General features: G+C 50.5%; 3 protein-coding genes across 12 annotated transcripts in view; 1 reads left to right on the top strand and 2 right to left on the bottom strand.

Moving 5' to 3' along the window:
• Positions 1-499: 499 nt before the first annotated feature.
• Positions 500-5,777, top strand: TARBP2 (TARBP2 subunit of RISC loading complex). Of its 5 annotated transcripts, none has more exons than XM_012174158.4 (10): positions 500-647; positions 1,200-1,364; positions 2,157-2,259; positions 2,600-2,629; positions 2,852-2,947; positions 3,516-3,588; positions 3,810-3,927; positions 4,223-4,350; positions 4,996-5,197; positions 5,352-5,777. In XM_012174158.4, exons 2-10 carry the CDS (start codon positions 1,205-1,207, stop codon positions 5,507-5,509), a joined length of 1,068 nt encoding a protein of 355 aa, XP_012029548.1. In that variant the 5' UTR covers positions 500-647; positions 1,200-1,204; the 3' UTR covers positions 5,510-5,777. The 5 variants fall into 5 exon arrangements, with proteins under 5 accessions (XP_012029548.1, XP_012029545.1, XP_004006340.1 ...); XM_012174155.4 differs by having other exon boundaries at positions 1,195-1,364; XM_042246663.1 differs by lacking the exon at positions 500-647 and adding an exon at positions 773-894.
• Positions 5,778-6,027: 250 nt separating this feature from the next.
• Positions 6,028-14,979, bottom strand: NPFF (neuropeptide FF-amide peptide precursor). Of its 2 annotated transcripts, XM_042246665.2 has the most exons (4): positions 8,154-14,979; positions 6,823-7,018; positions 6,340-6,461; positions 6,028-6,227 (listed from the first exon to the last, which is right to left on the bottom strand). In XM_042246665.2, the coding sequence occupies exons 2-4, from the start codon at positions 6,928-6,930 to the stop codon at positions 6,110-6,112; spliced, it is 348 nt and encodes a 115-aa protein (XP_042102599.1). In that variant the 5' UTR covers positions 6,931-7,018; positions 8,154-14,979; the 3' UTR covers positions 6,028-6,109. The 2 variants fall into 2 exon arrangements, with proteins under 2 accessions (XP_042102599.1, XP_004006339.2); XM_004006290.6 differs by having other exon boundaries at positions 6,823-14,979.
• Positions 9,858-21,519, bottom strand: part of LOC101123619 (cyclic AMP-dependent transcription factor ATF-7) — a 96,540-nt gene continuing 84,878 nt past the window's right edge. For all 5 annotated transcript variants that reach the window (XM_060412535.1, XM_012174150.5, XM_012174149.5 and 2 more), the window contains 2 exons: positions 21,369-21,477; positions 9,858-15,339 (listed from right to left, as the gene is read on the bottom strand). In XM_060412535.1, the coding sequence (XP_060268518.1) occupies positions 15,122-15,339; positions 21,369-21,477 (327 nt within the window). In that variant the 3' untranslated portion in view covers positions 9,858-15,121. The remainder of the gene's footprint in view (positions 15,340-21,368; positions 21,478-21,519) is intronic.

The raw sequence follows: 21,519 nt of genomic DNA, 5'->3' as shown, positions 1-21,519 counted from the left end.
GAGGTAACCAATCGCAATCCACCTGGAGCAAGCACGCAAAATCGGGACTAGCCAATTATGCCGCGAAACTTTTCGCGCATGCTGCCTCCCAGCTGCGACAAAGATGGCGCGCGAGCTCCTGGGTTCTGTAGTTTTCTCGGTACCCGAAGCATCCTTCCCCACCTTCCTAGGCTCGAGTTCGCCCTTACTGCCCCGCCCCCAGCCACTTCCACTCTGCTGGTACGCATGCCCCGAGTCCCAGCCCGGGGCGAGGAGACGCGGAAGGAAGGAGGCGGGTCGTCGTTAAAAATAAAAAAAAAAAAACAAACAAAAAACCACCCTCAACTCGGGAAGCGACAGTGGAAGGGTCCACTCCTCCCAGAAGGCGGTGCTGCCTGCCTGAACGAACCACGCGGAGGGTTGTGGGGCGGATAGCTCCCCTCCTGATGGAGACTCATAGAGTCCGGTGGGCGGGGGACTCCATATCCCAGCATGCCCCGCGGCGGGCCCGACCGGCCGCGACTTGGGGCTTGGCCCCGGCCCTAGCTCGTCGGCGGTGTATTGGGGCGCGTGGAGGCTGCAGTCACGGTGGCGCCTGCGGGGACGGAGGAGGGAATGAGTGAAGAGGAGCGAGGCTCCGGCACTACCACGGGCTGCGGGCTGCCCAGGTGAGCCGCCTGGTACCGATCCCTGCAGGGCGCAAAGCTTGGCGCGGTGCGGAGAGAGTAGCGGCGCGGCCCCAGCATGCACCTGGCCTGAGGGTTGTTCCCGGCAAGCACTGGGGTAGTGGGCCGTGGTTCCCGGCATGCACCCCGGCAGTGGCCACTGCCTCCAGCTTTAGCTAGTTGGGGTTGGCCCGGTTCCCAGACTGCACTGGGGCACTGGGCTTTATGCCCCCGACATTCAGTGCATTTGGTGGGTACTGGGTTCCTGGCCTGCACTGTGTCAGGGGACATGCACTTCCAACCTGCACTGGGGTACAGGATCCCCCGCCCTAATTGAGACAGGAACAGTGCTTTCCCCGCTTGCCCTGGGGCAGTGGACCCTGCTTTCCCAGCCTGCACCTCTCCTCCACTTTGACCCCAGCCAGTGGCTGCCTGAGGTTTCCTGGACCCAGTGTCCCCCATAGTGTGCATGGGTCTGATAATGGTAGTGCTTGGCCAGGTGGGTGCAGAGAGGGGAAATGTGATGAAGGGTCTGTGCCCCTCCCCCCAGTATAGAGCAAATGCTGGCAGCCAACCCGGGCAAGACCCCGATCAGCCTTCTGCAGGAGTATGGGACCAGAATAGGGAAGACGCCCGTGTACGACCTTCTCAAAGCCGAGGGCCAAGCCCACCAGCCTAATTTCACCTTCCGGGTCACCGTTGGCGACACCAGCTGCACTGGTGAGGAAGGCTTGGGCAGCCTGGCTGGGGTGTGCATTCACAGGGCCCCATTGGCTTTATTGCTTGGAGTCTCTTCACGGTCCTCTTCCTCAAGACCAGTGAGAGAAGGAGAAATTTTAGGGGAAAAATCACTGACTGGATTGGGAGAACAGGTCTGTGAGGAGGTACCTAGGACTTAGGAGAGTTAGGGGAGCAAGCAGGACTGGTACAGTGAGCGGGTGGATCGTTGTCATCCTAGAGGAAAAAGGAGATAAGTCGAAATCTCAGTGTAGCATTTAGGGGAGTGAGTGCCTGCTGTGCTGGACTCTGTTCCAGGTGCTTAATCAAGTTCCACTTAATCTTAAACCTTGGCCGAATCCAGTGATGTAGGTGGTAGTATTTTCATGTTGAATGTGAGGAAACCAAGAGAGATTCAATGGCTGGGGCGAGATCACATGCCTAGTAGATGGCAGAACCAGGTTTTGAGTCTGGAGCCTACACTCTTTCTATTTTTCCAGCAATCTCTATTGAAAGAAAGTGCTCCCCAGAGGAAAGTAGGGCAGAGAAAAAACTTCCAGGTGGCTAACCTCAAGGACAATTCTACCTGGCATGACTTGATTTGGGGAACTTGTGGAAAGACAAGGGCCCTTCCTTCCAGCACTTAGAGTAACACTTCCCAGCGTTGGGCAAAGGGAGGTTGGTGAGATGGGGCTTGGTTGACTCCCTCTGGCTGTGAGGAGAGAGGCTGTGGGATGCTGGTTTCTCTTCTATCCTTCTAGTGACCTCCAGTATTGCCCACATCCCCTCTCTCAGGTCAGGGGCCCAGCAAGAAAGCAGCCAAGCACAAGGCAGCTGAGGTGGCCCTCAAACACCTCAAAGGGGGGAGCATGCTGGAGCCAGCCCTGGAGGACAGCAGGTGAGGGAGGAACGGCCAAGGATCCTAGAGGCTCTGTCAGGAACCCAGGCCCCTGCGTCAGCCCCTTGGCCCCATAGGCTTCGCTTGGTGACACTGAGCTGCCTTGACGTGGCTGCTTCCTGAGAGCTTCCCCTGAAACCTGAGCAGGATGTTTCCAGGGCTCCTGCTGCTGTGAGGGATGCTGGGAGGCAGTGGCCAGCCGCAGTGTGGGATTGTGGCTATGGTTTGGGTCCCAGGTTGGGCCTGGGGAGGGAGAGGGGTGGAGGCTGAGGCTGGAGGGGGTTGCTCCCCAACATACTTCTCCTCTCCAGCAAGATGTTGTTCCCTCTTCTGCACTCAGGTTGGCGTTGGTTGCTCCCACGGTTCTTGGGTAGGAAGAAACACCCCTCCCACTTTTAGTATTTTTGATCAAGTGTTTGACACCAGAAGATCTCAGGTGGAACTGGTGGTTGAGCTTCCCTAAGTTTTTGGCTTCGGTGGGAAGAGATTTTCTTAGGGGAGGGCAGGTCAGGAGGACCTGGGTCCCCCACCTTTTATTCCCCACCACCACCCCATGTGGGTGTGAATCAAAGGCCCCCTTCCCCTCGGGAAGTTCTTTTTCTCCCCTAGACTCTTCACTGCCTGAGGACGTGCCGGTTTTTACAGCTGCAGCGGCTGCTACTCCCGTTCCATCTGCTGTCCCAACCAGGTATCTTGTCTCTCCTGACTGCCTGAGGCGGGTGGAAAAGGGTCCTGGCTCCTGGCCTCCCAGCCCTTAGACCCAGGCTGGTAAGGCATGAGGAAGTCTGAGAGTGAACAGAGAATGGAATAGTTGGGGACCAGAGTTTGAAGAATTTGCACCAGGTGGTAAGCTTTTGAGACAGGAGGTAATTTATAATTTGGCAGTACCATGTGGATAGTATTTGACCACGTTAAAGGTCTTGCTAGTCCCATTTTCCTTAGAATTGGCCGCATGATGGTCCTGTGTTTGAGTCCCATCAGGTGCTTCTGGGGACTGGATATACCCTCCTCTCTACTGTCCTATCTAGGTGATGATCAAGTGTTCCAGAAAATCGAAATGAGCCTGGGACTTGGAGGAGACCTCGTTGCGGGGGGAGGGGGCAGGAGGTGGGCTTGATGTTTGGAGAGACAGCTGTCTGCCTGGTGGGGAGCAGGGAGCTGGCAGTGGGGAAAACAAGAGCAGGGCGGAGGACTCCTGGGCAGCTGCAGAAGGAGCCAGTCCCCTCAGCTTTGGCCCTGGGCCCTTTTTCCTTCAGGAGCTCCCCCATGGAGGCGCAGCCCCCAGTCTCTCCTCAGCAGTCTGAGTGCAACCCGGTCGGCGCCCTGCAGGTGGGCTGCATCCTCATTCCCCCTGCCTGCCTGCCTTCGCTTGTACCTGGGGCTGTGGGGGAAGCTGATAGGGGCCAGGTACCCTGTTCTGAGGGCTTTCCCCACCCACCTCCCTTCACTCCTCCTCTAACCTGGAACCTGAGACTCCGGGACGGGAGTGGGGGGGATGTGAGGACTCCTCTCTCACACACTCTTGCACACCCTTGTTTCTCCCTTCCAAGGAGCTGGTGGTGCAGAAAGGCTGGCGGTTGCCTGAGTACACGGTGACCCAGGAGTCTGGGCCAGCCCACCGCAAAGAGTTTACTATGACCTGCCGAGTGGAGCGTTTCATTGAGATTGGTAACTGGGCGGAGGGGAGTGCTTGTAGTGACTACCCCGCAGCACTCCAGCCCTGGCCAGGGGCAGCTCCCAGCTTCTCTCTACGCTCCTGGCTGAGACCCTGGTTTGGCTGCTGCTTCCTTGCGCCCTTTCTTGCCCTCCTCTTCTGGCCAGCCGGGTTCTTGGGTGCCTGGCAGATCCTGAGTTCCCCTTTTCAATTGACAGCCACTGAGGGGACCCTCAGCCCAAGTTTAAGCTGGGTGGAAGCAATGGGTCTACTGGGAACCATAATTCAGCAGCCCTCTCCCCTGTGCAGGCAGTGGCACGTCCAAAAAGCTGGCAAAGCGTAACGCAGCGGCCAAAATGCTTCTTCGAGTGCACACAGTGCCTCTGGATGCCCGGGACGGGAACGAGGCAGAGCCCGAAGACGATCACTTTTCCATTGTGAGTGGCTTTTGGGCCATGCCCCGTGCTCCATCCTTCATGCCAGGGTAGGGCACTGAGGACTCAGGTCTGTGACTTGGAAGTGAGCTTCCTGGGCCCCAGACCTCCTTCTGCCCATTTTCCTTCTGGACCCAGGGATCCTTGGGCCCCCTTTCAGCCTCAGCTGTAGGGCTGCGTGGTGAGTGCTTTGGGGAAGGGAGCTGGCCCAGGGCAAGGGACCTGAGGCTTCTGTTATTGGAATAGAAAGGTTGCCTGACCATCTGGTCCACAGTCTAGTAGTTAGAAGGGGCCACACAGGGATTGGGCTTCCTGGGTGGCTCAGTGGTAAAGAATCTGCCTGCCAAGCAGGAGATACAGGTTCAATCCCTGGATCAGGAAGATCCCCTGGAGGAGGAAATGGCAACCCACTCCAGTAGTTTTGCCTGAAAAATTCCATGGACAGACGATCCTAGTGGGCTACAGTCTGTGGGGTTGCAGAAGAGTCAGGCACGACTTAGAGACCAAACAATCCAGGGATTGACTGGCAGGTGGGAAGCAAACAGGAGGAAGCATTCTTTGGGCTTTTCTCCTTGGGCATGGAATGTCTCTTCAGGGCCTGGTTTCAGAGCCCCTGGCTGCATCCTTCCCCCGTCCCTGTCTTGTCAGGGTGTGGGCTCCCGCCTAGATGGACTTCGGAACCGAGGCCCAGGCTGCACCTGGGATTCTCTGCGGAATTCAGTGGGAGAGAGGATCCTGTCCCTCCGCAGCTGCTCCTTGGGCTCCTTGGGCGCTCTGGGCCCTGCCTGCTGCAGTGTCCTCAGTGAGCTCTCTGAGGAGCAGGCCTTCCATGTCAGCTACCTGGATATTGGTATGGCTAGTCGGGGGGCCGGGGGACGGTGGGGACTAGACCAGAGCAAGTATGGATGGGAATGAGGGCTTGGGAGGGCGTGACAGTGACATGGACCCGCCCCAGTGCTGCCTTCCTGCCCAACATTGCCTCCCTCTTCTCTCTCGGTCTCCAGAGGAGTTGAGCCTGAGTGGGCTCTGCCAGTGCCTGGTGGAGCTGTCCACACAGCCAGCCACCGTGTGCCATGGCTCTGCAGCCACCAGGGAGGCAGCCCGTGGCGAGGCTGCGCGCCGTGCCCTGCAGTACCTCAAGATCATGGCGGGCAGCAAGTGAAGCCACGGCAGGACTCATGAAATACATCCTCTGCTCCCTGCTCTTCCTGCGCCCGGCCTGTGAGCCTGCCCAGCTCTGGTACCCCCTGGAGGTGCCACCTCTACCTCTGACACAGACTGCAGGCTGAAGAAGGCACAGGGCCAGGAGCCAGGGACCACAGGGCCTCAGCTGGCTCAGGTTCTGCCGTCATGTAACTGGTGATGACCAAGGGGAATGAAACTGGGGGCTTTCCCATTAAGAGCCCCAAATAAATGTGCTGCTTTTTGGATTCTTTAGTCCTGGTCTGTTTCCCTGAGTGGTCAGCAGTGGAGGGGGTTAGCGCCAGGTCACGTCCCCGGTGTGCCTCCCACTCTGCTCCCCACGCGTCCCCATGTTTGCCCTTCTGGTGGGTGCACTGACATCTGGGTACACCATCGCCTGTGTTCCTGGAGAGTTGGGTTTAGTGGTGGTGGGGGAGGCTGTGGTTCTTGTCTTGGGACTCCCTCCTGTGTCTCATGATGCAGACACGTGCACACGGATTCAGAAGCCAGACAGCTTTATTCGCAGGGGACACATGGCAGTTTGGGGTGTGGGCCTTGAATGCAAACCTCAGATGACACGTCACTTCTTCCCGAAGCGCTGAGGGGCAGCCAGGCTCCAGAAGGGGGAACTCAGCCCCTCTCCAGCTCGGGGACTCAGTCTTTTGTTGCTCCAGGAGCCCCGGGTGTTTCTGCCAAACCTTAGGAGAGATCCACCCTCAGCTATGGGTCCTTCCAGATCCCCACTTTCCTCCTCTCCTCCCACTCCTCTCCCTTCAGCCCTGGCCTTGCCTCTGTCCCTCCTAGACTCACCTCTGGGGCTGAAACAGGAAGGCTGGACTCCGGCCAGGTCTCTGCATGGCCTGGAGCAGGGAGCGCAGGAGTGACCTGGGGGTCTGAGCATCCTGTGGTGGGTGGGCACCACTGTCTTCCTCCTGTGGTATGGAGCCATCCGGGAAGGAAGATGGGTGAGGGCCTTGGGGATTTAGATCACAAGGGGAAGGGAGTGACCTCCAGGGCAAGTTGTAGGAGGCTCAGGAGTCATTTCCTCAGATGTGAGGACCCAGTGACCCAGGCAGCCAGAGTATTTGAACCTGGAGTGTAAGTCTCAAGCTGTTGTTTTCAGTCACTCAGTCGTGTCCAACTCTGTCACCCCATGGACTGTAGCCTGCCAGGCTCCTCTGTCCATGGGATTCTCCAGGTAAGAATACTAGAGTGGGTTGCCATTCCCTTCTCTAGAAGTCTCAAACCGAGGTCCGGGAAAATGGTGAGACGGGGACAGGCATGCTCACTTACCGTGAAGATCTGGTCTCCTCCATCCCGGCTCCCCGGTCCTTCAGCGTGGCTCCTGTCTGTTACTAACAGCAGCACCAGCAGCAGCACTGCTGCCTGCCTGGCGTCCATGCTGCCGTCTGCCTTGCTGTGGCCACACCTGCCTCTTATACCTGCTGTCCCCCTGTTCCTCACCTCCCACAGCCGCCTGAGGGGGAATCTAGAGAAGGCAATGGAAATGCACAGCTCCATTAAGAGCCGCCTGGGACTCCCCTCCCCGGCCCCCGTGGGACTTCCTGCTCTCAGCCTCCGGCCCCAGCCCCTAAGCTTGGAGTTATAGACTTTATTAGATGCATAAATCCTGTCTCCAGAGCTCAAGAAGCATCATTAATTGCAGATGTTTTGTCAGAGCCCTGGGGGGCCTTCAAGAACTCCCAATCCCTCTACAGGTTGGAGAGCGCCAATGGATCACCTTCTCTCTTAGCTAGCTTGTAAAATAAAACACAGAGAAAGCCCTGTCAGGCTAGGCGTCATGTCCTGAAAAGGAAGGAGGAAAGAGCCAGGGTGATCCTGTCCAGGGACTGGGGAGGCTGCAGGCAGGGCCTCCTGGCCCATTTACACCCACGTGGACATGCCTCTTGGAGGGTTAAAAATGGAATCACTACTCTGAGATGTGCCTGTGGAGAGAAAAGTGAGGTACGGGAGACAAAGAAGTTTCAGAGCCCCCAGAAAGTGGAGACAGACTCCGGCTTCACCAGCACTTCTCTGGGCCAGCCCCACTTTGCGAGAGCACCGAGGCACTGCTGCCCCCCTGCGGCCACGGCTGGGCACGGTCGGCCTGGCCATTTCCTCTCTGGAGTAGAGTTCAATGCAGGCGAGGTCCTAAGGCCCTGACATCAGAGTCCCAGAAAGGCAGGGGCAGGATCCTGGGCTTAGATTGTTGTTTTTGTCCACCTCCCTCTAGGCAGTCCAGCCTCTTCCTGGCTCTGCCTCTGGCCGATTGGGGGCAGGTACCTAGAATCCCCCTTAGGAAAAATCAGTCACTGCCTCTCAGGAAGTATTCCCTTCAAAGTCACCCTTCTGATCCTAGTCCTTCCTCAGTACCCCCACCAGTGCGGTTCTTTAGCTGATGCCAGAGAGGTGTCATGACATAAAGGGCCTATGAATCAGCTTTGGGCAAGATGCTTAGCTCTCTGTAAGTGAAGTTTCTTCACTTAAAACATGGCAGTGTTAAAAAGAAGCACTTTCAAAGGGGAACATTATTTGAGACGCTTTTGGTAACCCTGGCATAGAGGAGGGGTCCTTAAAACACTAGCTGTGACTGTCTTTGCACATCCGGGTCCCGGGGAATTTACCATCTCCTGAGAAGTCCAGACAGAATCATCCTTGCAAGGAGTTAGCTTTCATCTTGTGGCCTCCACCAGGGGTTCTGGTTTGCCCCACTCTGAGTGGACCTGTCATCACTCACATTACAAGCCTTTCCCATGTTCGAAGACAGACTGGGATTCTTCTACTCTGTAGAGTTGGGAAGCATTCACGTTCTTTAAAGTGAGGCATCCAGGAACCAACTCACACTTTGGAACGGTAGTTGAGAGCAGGTTTTGGTCTGGATGGCCTAACACTCGTTTCTATCCATGCACTGTTAGGGTGCACCTTTCTGTGAGGTCTGTCTCCTGGATGGTACCAAGCACAGAGCCTGACATTCATCGTCATCGTATCCTACAGTTTCACCACTTGAAGCGTCAGGTCCACGGGTAGATGGTTTTCCGTGGGAAAGGGATTGTGCACCATACTGAGGTCCTTGTCTGACAAAGTTCAGAGGAGCAGGGTCTGAGGCGGTTGGGGCGCTGCAGAGCAGCCTCCAGGTCGAAAGGTTTTAATGCAGCTCTTAACACTTCACCGTGTGCCTTGGCCAAGGGTCTCAACCTACACGTCGTCATCCGTAACAGGAGGCAACTGTTATCCAGAGCGCCTGTGAACGGCAAGTGACGTGATGAACGCAAAGCACCTAGCACCCCACCAAGCAGAGGGGCTCACCAAACACCTTTATCCTGTTATTTCTCTGATCACCACTGACAGATGGATCTGAACTGAGGCTGATTCAGAGAGCAGTTCTAGGGGCTTCCTGTGTCCAGGATGGAGGTGATGGGTCTCTCCTTTGGCGAGAAGTTAGAATGGGTTAATTCTTTTAACTTGGGAAACTGTCCTGCTGTTTCATCTCTGCCTCCAAAGCCTCTCAATCGTGGCTTCGGTATTTGGCCTCCAGCAACTTCCTTTGCCATTCTCTGGATTCTCCTGTGCTCTTGACCACAGTGAAGACCACACTGCCTTTCCTGGTCTCTGAGTCTGGAGCTCCCTGTTTATGTCAGTTGTACCAAACATCAGCCACAAATGGCATGTAAATCACCTCTGCTCCTGGAAACTCCCCTGGAGGCAGCTGGCTATCTCCCAGTCAGCTTCTTCAGCCTGCTCACCCTCCTCATTTGTGGTATCAAGGATTACATAGATACAAGACATTGGTAGTGACTGCCCCACACCTCCTCACAGTTCCTGAGCACTACCTGTTTTTCTTGTGAACTATCTTATCTGCTTCTAAAGAAACTCCACCTCTCATTTCTAGATTCTCTTCTTCCCACACCTGTATACTCACAGAATCACAGAATGCTTCTCTAAGTCTCCGTGCACTCCTAGCTTCTTGAGGGTAGGGCTTATTATTTTCTAATTGTGGGGAAGTGGGGACAAAATGCTGAAAGGCTACGAGGCCACTTCACCTGCCTTCCAACATCGTCTGATCTCCGAGTTCTTTCTACGCGGGCTCTCATGATGCCGAGGGCCCTTGTCCCCAGGGCAGTGCACACAGCCTGAGCCTTCTGGTGTGTTATGTAATTCCTACAAACCACCTACCTCCTCTAGGCTGTGTCTTCCCCTGCATAAAAAGGAGGAATAAGAATGCCACCTCTTTCTGTCCTAAGAATTGGGAGAGTGAAGATCACAGGCACGAGAGCCCAGTGAGTTCCCAAAAAGAATGGGACTTGGAGACTGAAGCATCAGACAGAACAGTGGTTCTCTTCATAGTTTAATGTTATATTTGCAGCATAAATAAGGCACAATATATGTCAGGGCAAGGTTGGGAGAGGGAGAAGGCATGGCTGGGGTAACTGCTATGTGGCGAGGGGAGAGGAGGAGGGACGGGAAGGGAGAATAGAGCGAAGCCTCTGCCTCAGCCCCGTCCCAGAGACTGTGAGAACCTGCTCACAGGATCATGCTGAAGTGGGTGGGGGGAGAAAGGAAGACAGTTTTGTAACAAAACAGCCTGTAGCACTTCATCCTCCTGCCTGTCAAAGTCCACCACTGGGGCCCGGGCAAACCCAGACCCAGAGTCAAGTTCCTTAATGACATGGAGAGGTGCTGCTACATGTCAAAGATATACAGATGAACAGAGACAGGACCACAGACACACACTGCTTTCTTTTCAACAGGTACTATGTCAGGAGACTAGCTTCCACTGCTGGGGCTGGAGGCTCATCTACCGGCCTGAAAGGTGTGTTGGGGGGGGGGGGGGGGGGGGAGAACAGGACAGCTGGTCCTTCCTGTAACAAAGAACATGAAGTAATCCGTCTGCAAGGGAGTATGGGCCAACTCCTGTCCGGATCCACGCAGGACAGGTTTCAGGGGGTAAGTAGAGGAAGACAAATCTAGATTTTGAGATGAGTGATGTTGTTATTGTTTTAATAGCAGTGGAGGGAGGGACTGGACAAAATGGAAAAATGTTAGTGCTAAGGCAGAGGATGGGACACCCTACAGGGACTTCCCAGCTTGCCCCTAAGGCAATGGTTCTCAAACTTCAGTGTGTCTGAGAACGGCTCTGAGTGCTTGTTAGAACCCATCCCCAGAATTTCTGATTCAGTATGTCTGGAATGGGGCCCGAGCGTGCATGTCTAACAAGTTCTCAGATGACGGTCCTGCTGGTCCCAGACCACATTCTGAGAACCACTGCCCTAAGGGAAAGTCAGTGAAACTAGTGCTCATAGCCACTTCCTACAGCTAAAACGTCACTCACCAGAAGTTAATGCTGATGAGACAGCTCTAGGCTACCAGCCCCCATTAAAAAGAGAAACTCTAGCAGCTGTGATACAAACCTGCATCTGCCAAGGACATAAGCTGCCTTAAGCTGCCCTACACTCTCCAGCCCCTTCTCATTCTGGGGAAGAACTTTACCCCAAACAGAAACGAACGAGCTGGTCTGGAGGGAGGGAATGCTGGCCAGCAACCATCGCTGCTCATTCCTGCCGGGTCACGCCCTGGAGTGTGGCATTTGGGCCTGTGTGCGCCTGCAAGTGTGCATGCAGAAGCAGAGAAATCGGTTCTCTACAATGACGGGAATGATTAGGGTTGCGGGAGGCTTAAGTAGGGTTGCAGGGCAGGATCCTTTAACTTGCCTTAGGATCCTCACCTGTCCTGCTCTTTCCTCCACCCCTGTCAAACAAAAGTCTAAAGAAAGCAGAAAGAGCGTATCAACAAAGGCATATGTGATATACAGCTAGAAGGACTGGATTCTAAACAGACTGGTTATGACATTAACAAAAAAAAAAGAGTACATTTCCTTCCTGTGTATACAATGTATAATATTACTGAAAAATAATGACTTGGGGATGAGAAGGAAGTTAGGAAAGAAATGGGATCTTTGTGGGGAAGAGCTGTCTCAGGGCTAGCACCTTTCAAGGAGCCTCTCAGTGTGAGCAAACAGGGGAGGAACACTTTGGTGTCTGCTTGGTGGTTCAGGCTGTAGTTGGGGCGTTGTTATGGTTAAGCACCCTGTCTACCGGGATGAGTGGTGCTGGAGGGCAGTAAATCAGGAAAGGAATTGGAACAAGAGAACAGGCGCAGGGAAGGCAGCAAAACGTGGTTCAGTTAGGCCATCTCCTCCTTACTGCCACCAAGAGTGTAGAGTCTAGGGCTTAGGGCCAAGGAGAGGGCCAGAGGCCAAAGGAAGCCAGATTTGGGATGTACAACCAACAGGGAAAGATGAAGCAGTCCTTCCTAATAGAGTGGGAGGCTTTCTCAGGCTTTTCAACTCTAAACAAGCTTTAAGACAACGTGGCATAAAGTCTGTGAACCAGAAGACCTGGTTCTGGCCCCTTCCTCTATGGCCTTGCATCTCTAGCAGCTGTGTCCTTGGACTGAGTGGGAGGACTGACTCCTGTGTTCACTTAGAAAAGTCCCAAGGCATCAATATTCCCCTTTCAGAAAATGTCTTCCCCTAAAAGTGAAAGTGTTAGTCGCTCAGTTGTGTCCAATCGTTTACAATCCCACGGACTGCAACCTGCCAGGCTCCTCTGTCCATGGAAGTTTCCAGGCAAGAATACTGGAATGGGTGGTCATTCCCTTCTCCAGGGGATCTTCTTGGCCCAGGGATGGAACCTGGGTCTCCTGCATTGCAGGCAGAGTCTTTACCATCTGAGCCACCAGGGAAGCCCATTCCCAGCCCGTTTCAGAATGTGTCCTCCCTCAGGCCCACAGAAAGGCCATGGTCCTTAAGAAGGAATAAGTGACACGCTTCATGATGTTTGCTCTGCTTCAGATGGGTCTGGAAGGCAAGCAGCGGGGTGAGTGTCCACACAGCTGGCTGCAGTAACAAGGTAAGTGTCATTCTCCTTGACTACAGGAGAGGCTTCAGCTCAAGAAATTGCTCTGCCTTCTCAGTGAGACCGAGGACCAGCAAGAGCTGTATGGGTGGGGGAGGTCCTGTCGTGTCCCTTTCCCATCTCGCTGCTGCTCTACTAAGGTTCTGCCAATGCCTCTCAGGTCCCCAGGACTAACTTCCCACTGACGAAAATAAAATAAGGACTTACTTAGGCATGGGGACTAAGAAATTAAGACCCTCTCCGTAAATTAGACATCCTACCCAGGGAAGACCAGCAGGGACTCCAACTTCCCTCAAGGTCAAGTGGTGAGGCAGCACACAGGTGCAGTGCCAACCTGATTCTTAACTTGAAGGACACTTGACTAAAGGGGGAAGAAGAATAGCCAAGGGTCTTATGAAGGCTCCTTAGGAGCCATAAACGCAGTCAAGCTTTAGGGCAAGGCTACTAGCCGGCAATCAAGATAACAAAAAATGAAACACAGCTAAGGCAGGAGAAAATCCCAGAGAGCAACCATCTACAGGAAATGTCCTGAGCATAAGTATGGCTGGGAAGTTTTAAAGGCAAGCAGAGTCCCCGGAGGTGGTAACCTGCATCCTGACCATCTGTCGTGCCGTTTGCTAGTCTGAGTCACCTCAGGGGCTGTTCCTGTTGGGTCCTGGGTGGGGGAGGATGAGAAAACCATGTTTTTCTCTCCTTTCTCTTCACCAGGTGTGGCTTCTTCAGCACCAGCTCTGAACACAGGAGGGGAAATTAAAAACAAATGAAGTAAACATGTCATCTGGCTGGCTCACCAGTTTATCAGTCTGAGGAGACAGGGATCTTGTAGTTTAGACCATTTCCTCATTCCTCTCTGACAGCCAATTTTGGAAGATAAGAAAGGAAGCTGGCAGTTACTCTGTATGCATGTATAAGATGGAGGTAGGAAAGAGAGAGACAGAGAGAAAGGGACATTACTGGCATGGGCAGATGGCAGAAAGTGGCTCTGGGACAACTGGAAGGGATTCATACTGAAGGGCTATTAAAGCTGACCTATCTATCCACAGGCCTCTGGCTTTGGACTGCTTCCTATGGCCTTGGTAGAAAATTGCATAGTTCAGAGCCAAAGGAAGACGAGAAGTCTTAATGGGGAAGAAAGAGGGGCAAGAGGGATAAAAATGTTCCCCCTGCAACCCAACTTTTCAAAGTAAGAATGGCTGAGAGCAATAGTCACTAATTTCCCAACAGGTTGGACCTTTCAACAAACAGGGCTCTTTGGTGGACATCAGTATTCCATCTCCCCTTCCTGCGCCTCCTTCCAACCTACCTCATACTCGAGAAAACCCACTCCGGACCTTGGCTAGGATGCCTCGGAGTCCTGGGGCTTAGACTACAGAGAAGCATCACATCCAGGGGGCAGAGAGCAGAAAAGAGCGTAAGAAACACTACAGAACCAGGAGGCCTAGAGGCCAGGCTTGGCGTCGTGCGCACGAGAGAAGGTAGATCAACGAGGCTTGTTCGTGCATAGAAGACCCTTGCTCATAAAAGAGGACGGGCATGTGAGGCTGAGAGATGGGGGTGAGGGGAGTGAGGGAGCACAGAAGTCTCCCACAGGACAGCCTCCAGAGGGCTGCATCAGAACTAATTACAGAAGAGAGACAGCGGCAGGGATGCAGGCAGGGGGACAAAGAGAGAGAGACACAGGAGTGTAAAGATGACCAAAAGGAGTATGTATGCTTTGGCTGATATACTGTTGTAAAACATAATCAATCCAGTAACCTGATGGAACAAGCTTTAAAACTACATTGTTCCTGCCTGTCCTGAAGGATAGAGCAGGGAGGGGAAGGGAATCAGCCAGTCAGATCCTGGGCGTTTTCTCTTTTCACTACTGAGCCATATCTAATAAGGCCATAAGATGAAGTTGCTAAGGCTTAGTGGGAGGTGGAAAAGACCTCACCACTAGACTGGGAAAACTCAAGAGAGAAAATGAGGTACCCAAATAGCTCTGAAATAAATGAGAAAGTACTAGAACTTTTAAGATTTCATTTCTTTTTGTTTTTGGTGGCTGGTAGAGAGAAGGGCTAAAGTTTATGGAAGAGCTGGGAAATACTGCTATTTCATACATCAGAGGTAACCTTACATTCTCTGTAAGTCAATGTTTTAACTAGAATTTATGAAGGGGAAAATGGGACCAATAAGCAGCTACTGGGAGACGAAGTCCTGAGTCCACGGGGTGGCTAGGGACGGGTCAGCAGTGATATGCTGTCAACTCTAGCCTCCCTCTACCGAGCAGGAAGTGGCATGCTGCTAAGGATCAAGAAGGTATCATCCACGGCTGGGTGGGAAGAGAGGCAACTGAGAAACTGAATCCCAGAAGTGCAAGCGTTAGTGTTAAGAAACAGGTACACGTGCACGGGCAGGGTGATTGTTCAGACCATCCATGAAGGCCTTTGGCTGTGGGTACATCAAAAACTTCCCGCTTGGGGAATGATCTATGTGGCTCTGGGGCTGGGAGGCTCCTAGTACAGGTGTCAACGTAGATGACTGTGTGAGAAAAGCCCCACGTCTGACCATTACTCACAACACGCAGTTCCCTCCCCCATATCACCGTGTCCAAGGCAGGCGGGAGAGGATAAGATGACGTCTCTCTTGGCTCTCGGGCGGGCGAGCTCTGGCTGGGGACCCCTCCACCAGGGGAGGCATCATCTGCCCGCAGACTGAGACTGTGGGGTCATGATCACATGCGACTGTATGGGCATGCCCAGTTCTGTCCTTTGGCTGGCCATCTGAGTGAGGACTGAGGTGGCCACAGCTTCGGCTGCAGAGCGAACGCTGAGGCCGTTGCTCGGGGCTGTTGCTGAGCTGTGTTGAATCACAGGGGCTGGTGAACCCGTTGGCTCTGAGCTTTCCTTGGGGCTTTCTGTCAGGAAGCAGGGCCCAAAACAGAGCAAGCGGTTAGGAAACAGAATGTGGAAGAAGGCCGAACTGCCTTTCCCCATAATTCTAACGGGCCCCAGAGAAAACAAAGCTCTTATTTTTAGTGGAAGAAACCTCCCAGAATCTTGGCTTCTAAGGCACAAATGGGCTAAGAAACCACTAGTTGTGAGAAGGGAAGTAAGCTAGGCCAAAATTAACCTATTCATCCCAATAAAGCAAATCCCCAACATGTTAATTACACTACCTGGCTTCTCGGTCTCTGCATAGTTCATTAACCCGCTGGAACACTCTTCCTCTTATTCATGTCTTTAAAGGTGATTTGAAATAAATCTCTCTTTTTAAGCTATCCTCTCATTAATGCTCACAACACTGCAATTATTCTATTATTTTTAATATTCATTCCTTTGGCATAAAGTTGCACTACAGATAAACCTAATAAATACTAAGCTACACTCAAATCATGTCATGAATGACCAGTCCTTGGCCAAGGTTGTTAACAACCAAGTACATGAGGTCTGTCAGACCCTCCTGACTGTCAACTAGCTAGGCATTAATGATTTAACACAGTTACTCCGAGTTATACCACGCCACGTAAAGTGACAACAACATTTTACTACTGAACACAAGTGTGTGAAGTGCATACAAAGGTATCCACATGCTGCTCAACAGTCAGGGAGTTTCATTAAACACCGGACAGCCTCTCTGGCTCTTTAAACACAGATGTGTAGAGTAAGAGCAAATTCCAACAGTTGGCTGTATTTTTGATCTCCTGATAAATCCCTGGGTCTTCTTTCACAAATTAAATATTACCTCCTCTGTGAAGCCTTCTTTTTGTTATGCTCAGGAAATTTAACTATTTCATCGTTTGTGCTTTCAGAGTATACTTTATTTATTCAGCAAAGATTTACCAAGTATTGGCTGTGTGCCAGGCACTGGGGTATACAAAGAATAAACAGGCTTCCTGTCCTCAGGAAGTTCCCAGTCTAGGGGACCTATGAGTCTCTCAAAGACAGGACACTGTCTCGCTGGTCTTGTGTAAGGCACTCACTGCAATGTCCACACCACCCAGTAGGAACTAAATATATCTTTGCTTTAACAAGTGATTTCAAAGACTAACTTCCTGTCAGAGTTCTTGTAGGGACTGAATAGAAAACCTACTGTATACAGACTTCATCCTGATAAACGCTCAGTCCTTGTCTTCCTATCCCCCAACCAGTAACGCTGAAGAAGCTGAAGTTGAACGGTTTTATGAAGACCTACAAGACCTTTTAGAACTAACATCCAAAAAAGATGTCCTTTTCATTATAGGGGACTGGAATGCAAAAGTAGGAAGTCAAGAAACACCTGGAGTAACAGGCAAATTTGGCTTTGGAATGTGGAATGAAGCAGGGCAAAGACTAATAGAGTTTTGCCAAGAAAATGCACTGGTCATAGCAAACACCCTCTTCCAACAACACAAGAGAAGACTCTACACATGGACATCACCAGATGGTCAACACCGAAATCAGATTGATTATATTCTTTGCAGCCAAAGATGGAGAAGCTCTATACAGTCAACAAAAACAAGACCAGGAGCTGACTGTGGCTCAGATCATGAACTCCTTATTGCCAAATTCAGACTCAAATTGAAGAAAATAGGGAAAACTGCTAGACCATTCAGGTATGACCTAAATCAAATCCCTTATGATTATACAGTGGAAGTGAGAAATAGATTTAAGGGCCTAGATCTGATGAACTATGGAATGAGGTTCGTGACATTGTACAGGAGACAGGGATCAAGACCATCCCCATGGAAAAGAAATGCAAAAAAGCAAAATGGCTGTCTGGGGAGGCCTTACAAATAGCTGTGAAAAAGAAGAGAGGCGAAAAGCAAAGGAGAAAAGGAAAGATAGAAGCATCTGGATGCAGAGTTCCAAAGAATAGCAAGAAGGGATAAGAAAGCCTTCTGCAGCAATCAATGCAAAGAAATAGAGGAAAAGAACAGAATGGGAAAGACTAGAGATCTCTTCAAGAAAATTAGAGATACCAAGGGAACATTTCATGCAAAGATGGGCTCGATAAAGGACAGAAAAGGTAGGGACCTAACAGAAGCAGAAGATATTAAGAAGAGGTGGCAAGAATACACGGAAGAACTGTACAAAAAAGATCTTCACGACCCAGATAATCATGATGGTGTGATCACTCACCTAGAGCCAGACATCTTGGAAAGTGAAGTCAAGTGGGCCTTAGAAAGCATCACTACGAACAAAGCTAGTGGAGGTGATGGAATTCCAGTGGAGCTATTTCAAATTTTGAAAGATGATGCTGTGAAAGTGCTGAATCAATATGTCAGCAAATTTAGAAAACTCAGCAGTGGCCACAGGATTGGAAAAGGTCAGGTTTCATTCCAATCCCAAAGAAAGGCACTGCAAAAGAATGCTCAAACTACCGCACAGTTGCACTCATCTCACATGCTAGTAAAGTAATGTTCAAAATTCTCCAAGCCAGGCTTCAGCAATATGTGAACCGTGAACTTCCTGATGTTCAAGCTGGTTTTAGAAAAGGCAGAGGAACCGGAGATCAAATTGCCAACATCTGCTGGATCATGGAAAAAGCAAGAGAGTTCCAGAGAAACATCTATCTCTGCTTTACTGACTATGCCAAAGCCTTTGACTGTGTGGATCACAATAAACTGTGGAAAACTCTGAAAGAGATGGGAATCCCAGACCACCTATCCTGCCTCCTGAGAAATCTGTATGCAGGTCAGGAAGCAACAGTTAGAACTGGACATGGAAGAACAGGCTGGTTCCAAATAGGAAAAGGAGTATATCAAGGCTGTATATTGTGACCCTGCTTATCATGAGAAATGCTGGGCTGGAAGAAACACAAGCTGGAATCAAGATTGCTGGGAGAAATATCAATAACCTCAGATATGCAGATGACACCACCCTTATGGCAGAAAATGAAGAGGAGCTAAAAAGCCTCTTGATGAAAGTGAAAGAGGAGAGTGAAAAAGTTGGCTTAAAGCTCAACATTCAGAAAACGAAGATCATGGCATCCGGTCCCATCACTTCGTGGTAAATAGATGGGGAAACAGTGGAAACAGTGTCAGACTTCATTTTTGGGGGCTCCAAAATCACTGCAGATGGTGACTGCAGCCATGAAATTAAAAGACACTTACTCCTTGGAAGAAAAGTTATGACCAACCTAGATAGTATATTCAAAAGCACAGACATTACTTTGCCGACTAAGGTCCGTCTAGTCAAGGCTATGGTTTTCCTGTGGTCATGTATGGATGTGAGAGTTGGACTGTGAAGAAGGCTGAGCGCCGAAGAATTAATGCTTTTGAACTGTGGTGTTGGAGAAGACTCTTCAGAGTCCCTTGGATTGCAAGGAGATCCAACCAGTCCATTCTGAAGGAGATCAACCCTGGGATTTCTTTGGAAGGAATGATGCTAAAGCTGAAATTCCAGTACTTTGGCCACCTCATGAGAAGAGTTGACTCATTGGAAAAGACTGATGCTGGGAGGGATTGGGGACAGGAGGAGAAGGGGACGACCGAGGATGAGATGGCTGGATGGCATCATGGACTTGATGGACGTGAGTCTGAGTGAACTCCGGGAGATGGTGATGAACAGGGAGGCCTGGCGTGTTGCGATTCATGGGGTCACAAAGAGTCAGACGTGACTGAGTGACTGAACTGAACTGAACTGTCTTCCTTAGCCCATCAAAAGGATTTGAAATAGCTAATCACTAAACTTCCTGAAATACTTTCTTATCTTGGCTTACAGAACACCACACCCAGCTAACTCAGCTGGTTTTCCTCCTACCTGTTTGGCTGCTCATTCTCAGTGTCTTTTATGGGTCCCTTCTCATCTCCCTGACCCCTAAATGTTGGAGTACCCAGGGCTCAGTCTCGGAACTTCTCTTTTCTACCTGTGCACTCTGTCTTGACAATAGCATCTCACCCAGTTTCACGGCTTTAAAAACTAACCATCTTCTGCTGACTGCCTTCAGCTTTTCCTTGGAATTGCAGACCCATGCAAACACCTGCTTGACAGCACCACCTGCAAGCCTAAGAGGCTTCCAAATCTGAGCTCCTAATACACCATCCAGTGCACTTGTTCCTACACTTGCCCCATTTCAATCAATGCAACTCTGTTTCTGTAGGTGCTCAGGCCAAACAATTTGGTGCAATTTTTTGGGGGGGATGCAATTTTTGATTCTTCTTTTTCCTCACATATACTGTCCCATCTAGCCACCATCAAACCTTGTTACTCTAACTTCAAAATATATCCTGAATTAACTCCCTTCTCACCACTTTCACTACCACCAACTGGTACAAGGCTCCTTCCTCTTGCTCATGACTGTGATAAGCCTCTTAAGCAGACTGCCTGCTTCTGCCCATTCATTCCTCATTCTCTAACAGAGTGACCCTGTTCAAACTAAGTCAGACCAGTCATATTGCTATTGTAAAACCCTCTAGTGGGTCCCCAAAGTAGAGCGAAACCTGAAACCCCCTCTATGATCGATGAGGCCCTCCAGAAAAAGGCTCCCGTGACCCCTCCTGCCTTATCTCCAAATACTCTCCAGTCCCCTCTCTCCAATCCGGCCACACCGGCCTCCCTGATGATTCCAGAATGTGTGGATCATGCTCCCACTTGGGGTCTTTGCATTTGCTGCTGTCCTTGCTTGCAGTACTCTTCTCCCATATTAACGTGTGGCTAGAGAGCTCAATTCCAAGTCAAAAACACCTCGTCTAAAATTTCAACCCTGCTGCTAACATTTCATATTCATCTTCCCTGTTTTATTTTTTTCTTCTAAGCACTTACTCTTATCTGACATAATATATTGTACCTATTTATCTCGTTTATTGTCTGTCTCACCCACTAAAATATAAGCCCCTTACAGGCAGGGACTTTAATCTATTTGGTTCCATTACGCCCTCAGCATGTAAAACAGCTCCTAGAACAGGTTCAATCAATATCTGCTGGATGAATGAATGTACTCTGACGTACACATTAAAATTAAAATTGTTGTTCATTCGCTAAGTCGTGTCTGACTTTGTGATCCCATGAACTGCAGCACACCAGGCTTCCCTGTCCTTCACTATCTCCCAGAGTTTGCTCAAACTTGTGTTCATTGAGTTGGTGATGCCACCCAACCACCTCATCCTCTGTCGCTCCCTTCTCCTCTTGCCCTCAATCTTTTCCAGCATCAGGGTCTTTTCCAATGAGTTTTTATTTAAATTAAATTTAAATAGAGATGTTTAAAATTGGTGATGTGGTCACTCTCTTTCTATGGGAACTTATCTTTGAAATGATAAAGAGAGTTAGTGGAAAAATAATTCAATATATCAAAATTTGATAGCCAACATTTCTATGAATTTAATTTGTAAAGGGAAATGATTAGTTTTTACTGTCCATAAGCAAATTATTCACAGTCATTTTAATTTCAGGATTGTGCTTATCCCAAGCATGACTGTGACCAGCTCTTCCTAGTCCTTTATTATGCGTTCACAGATTACAAAAAGAAACCAACCTTATCCTGTCATTAGAAAGATAAAACATACCGCCAAATCTCAATGCTTGACAAACCCCAAGGTATCATCTGCTGGTATATCCTCTTTAGACTAAGATGTTAGCTTTGGAATAAGGAAGAGCTGGATGTGAATCCTGGGTCTGCCACTGCACCAGCGGTGTAACTTCAGGTAAGAGACTAATATGAGTGAGCATAAACGGAAGTAATATCTATTTCATGAGAGAACTGGGAAGATGGTTCAGTGCCTCATATAAAACAGGTACCCAATATATATTGCTACCCTTTATCTCCAAAAGGATAGATAATTAGGATAACTACACTGTTCTCAAAAATTTTTTTTGGCAAGACTGGTTGTCCCACAAAGGCTGCTCACTCATTTGTCTGGGCCCCCCCAAACATCCAGGATGGGGTTATAAAATTATAAACCGTTGGGACACTCATTACATGCAGTTTACTGACTGACTGACATTGTTTAGGTTGTGAGCCACTCACCTAAATAGCCTTGAGTCTTTTTCTGTAGTGCTGTGACTGGGCAGTCTTTATGAGCTAACAGTAGCTGTTTCAACTGAGCCACCTCATTGCGTAGTAATGTGACTTCATTCTGAGGAGGAAGGTAAGAAAAGAATATGAAGAAAATTCATGC

The sequence above is a fragment of the Ovis aries genome, chromosome 3 (assembly GCF_016772045.2).
Source record: "Ovis aries strain OAR_USU_Benz2616 breed Rambouillet chromosome 3, ARS-UI_Ramb_v3.0, whole genome shotgun sequence".
In the NCBI taxonomy this organism is placed as follows: Eukaryota; Metazoa; Chordata; class Mammalia; order Artiodactyla; family Bovidae; genus Ovis; species Ovis aries.
The sequence above is the reverse complement of the archived record's forward strand: the minus strand, read 5'-3'. Positions and strand labels throughout refer to the sequence as shown.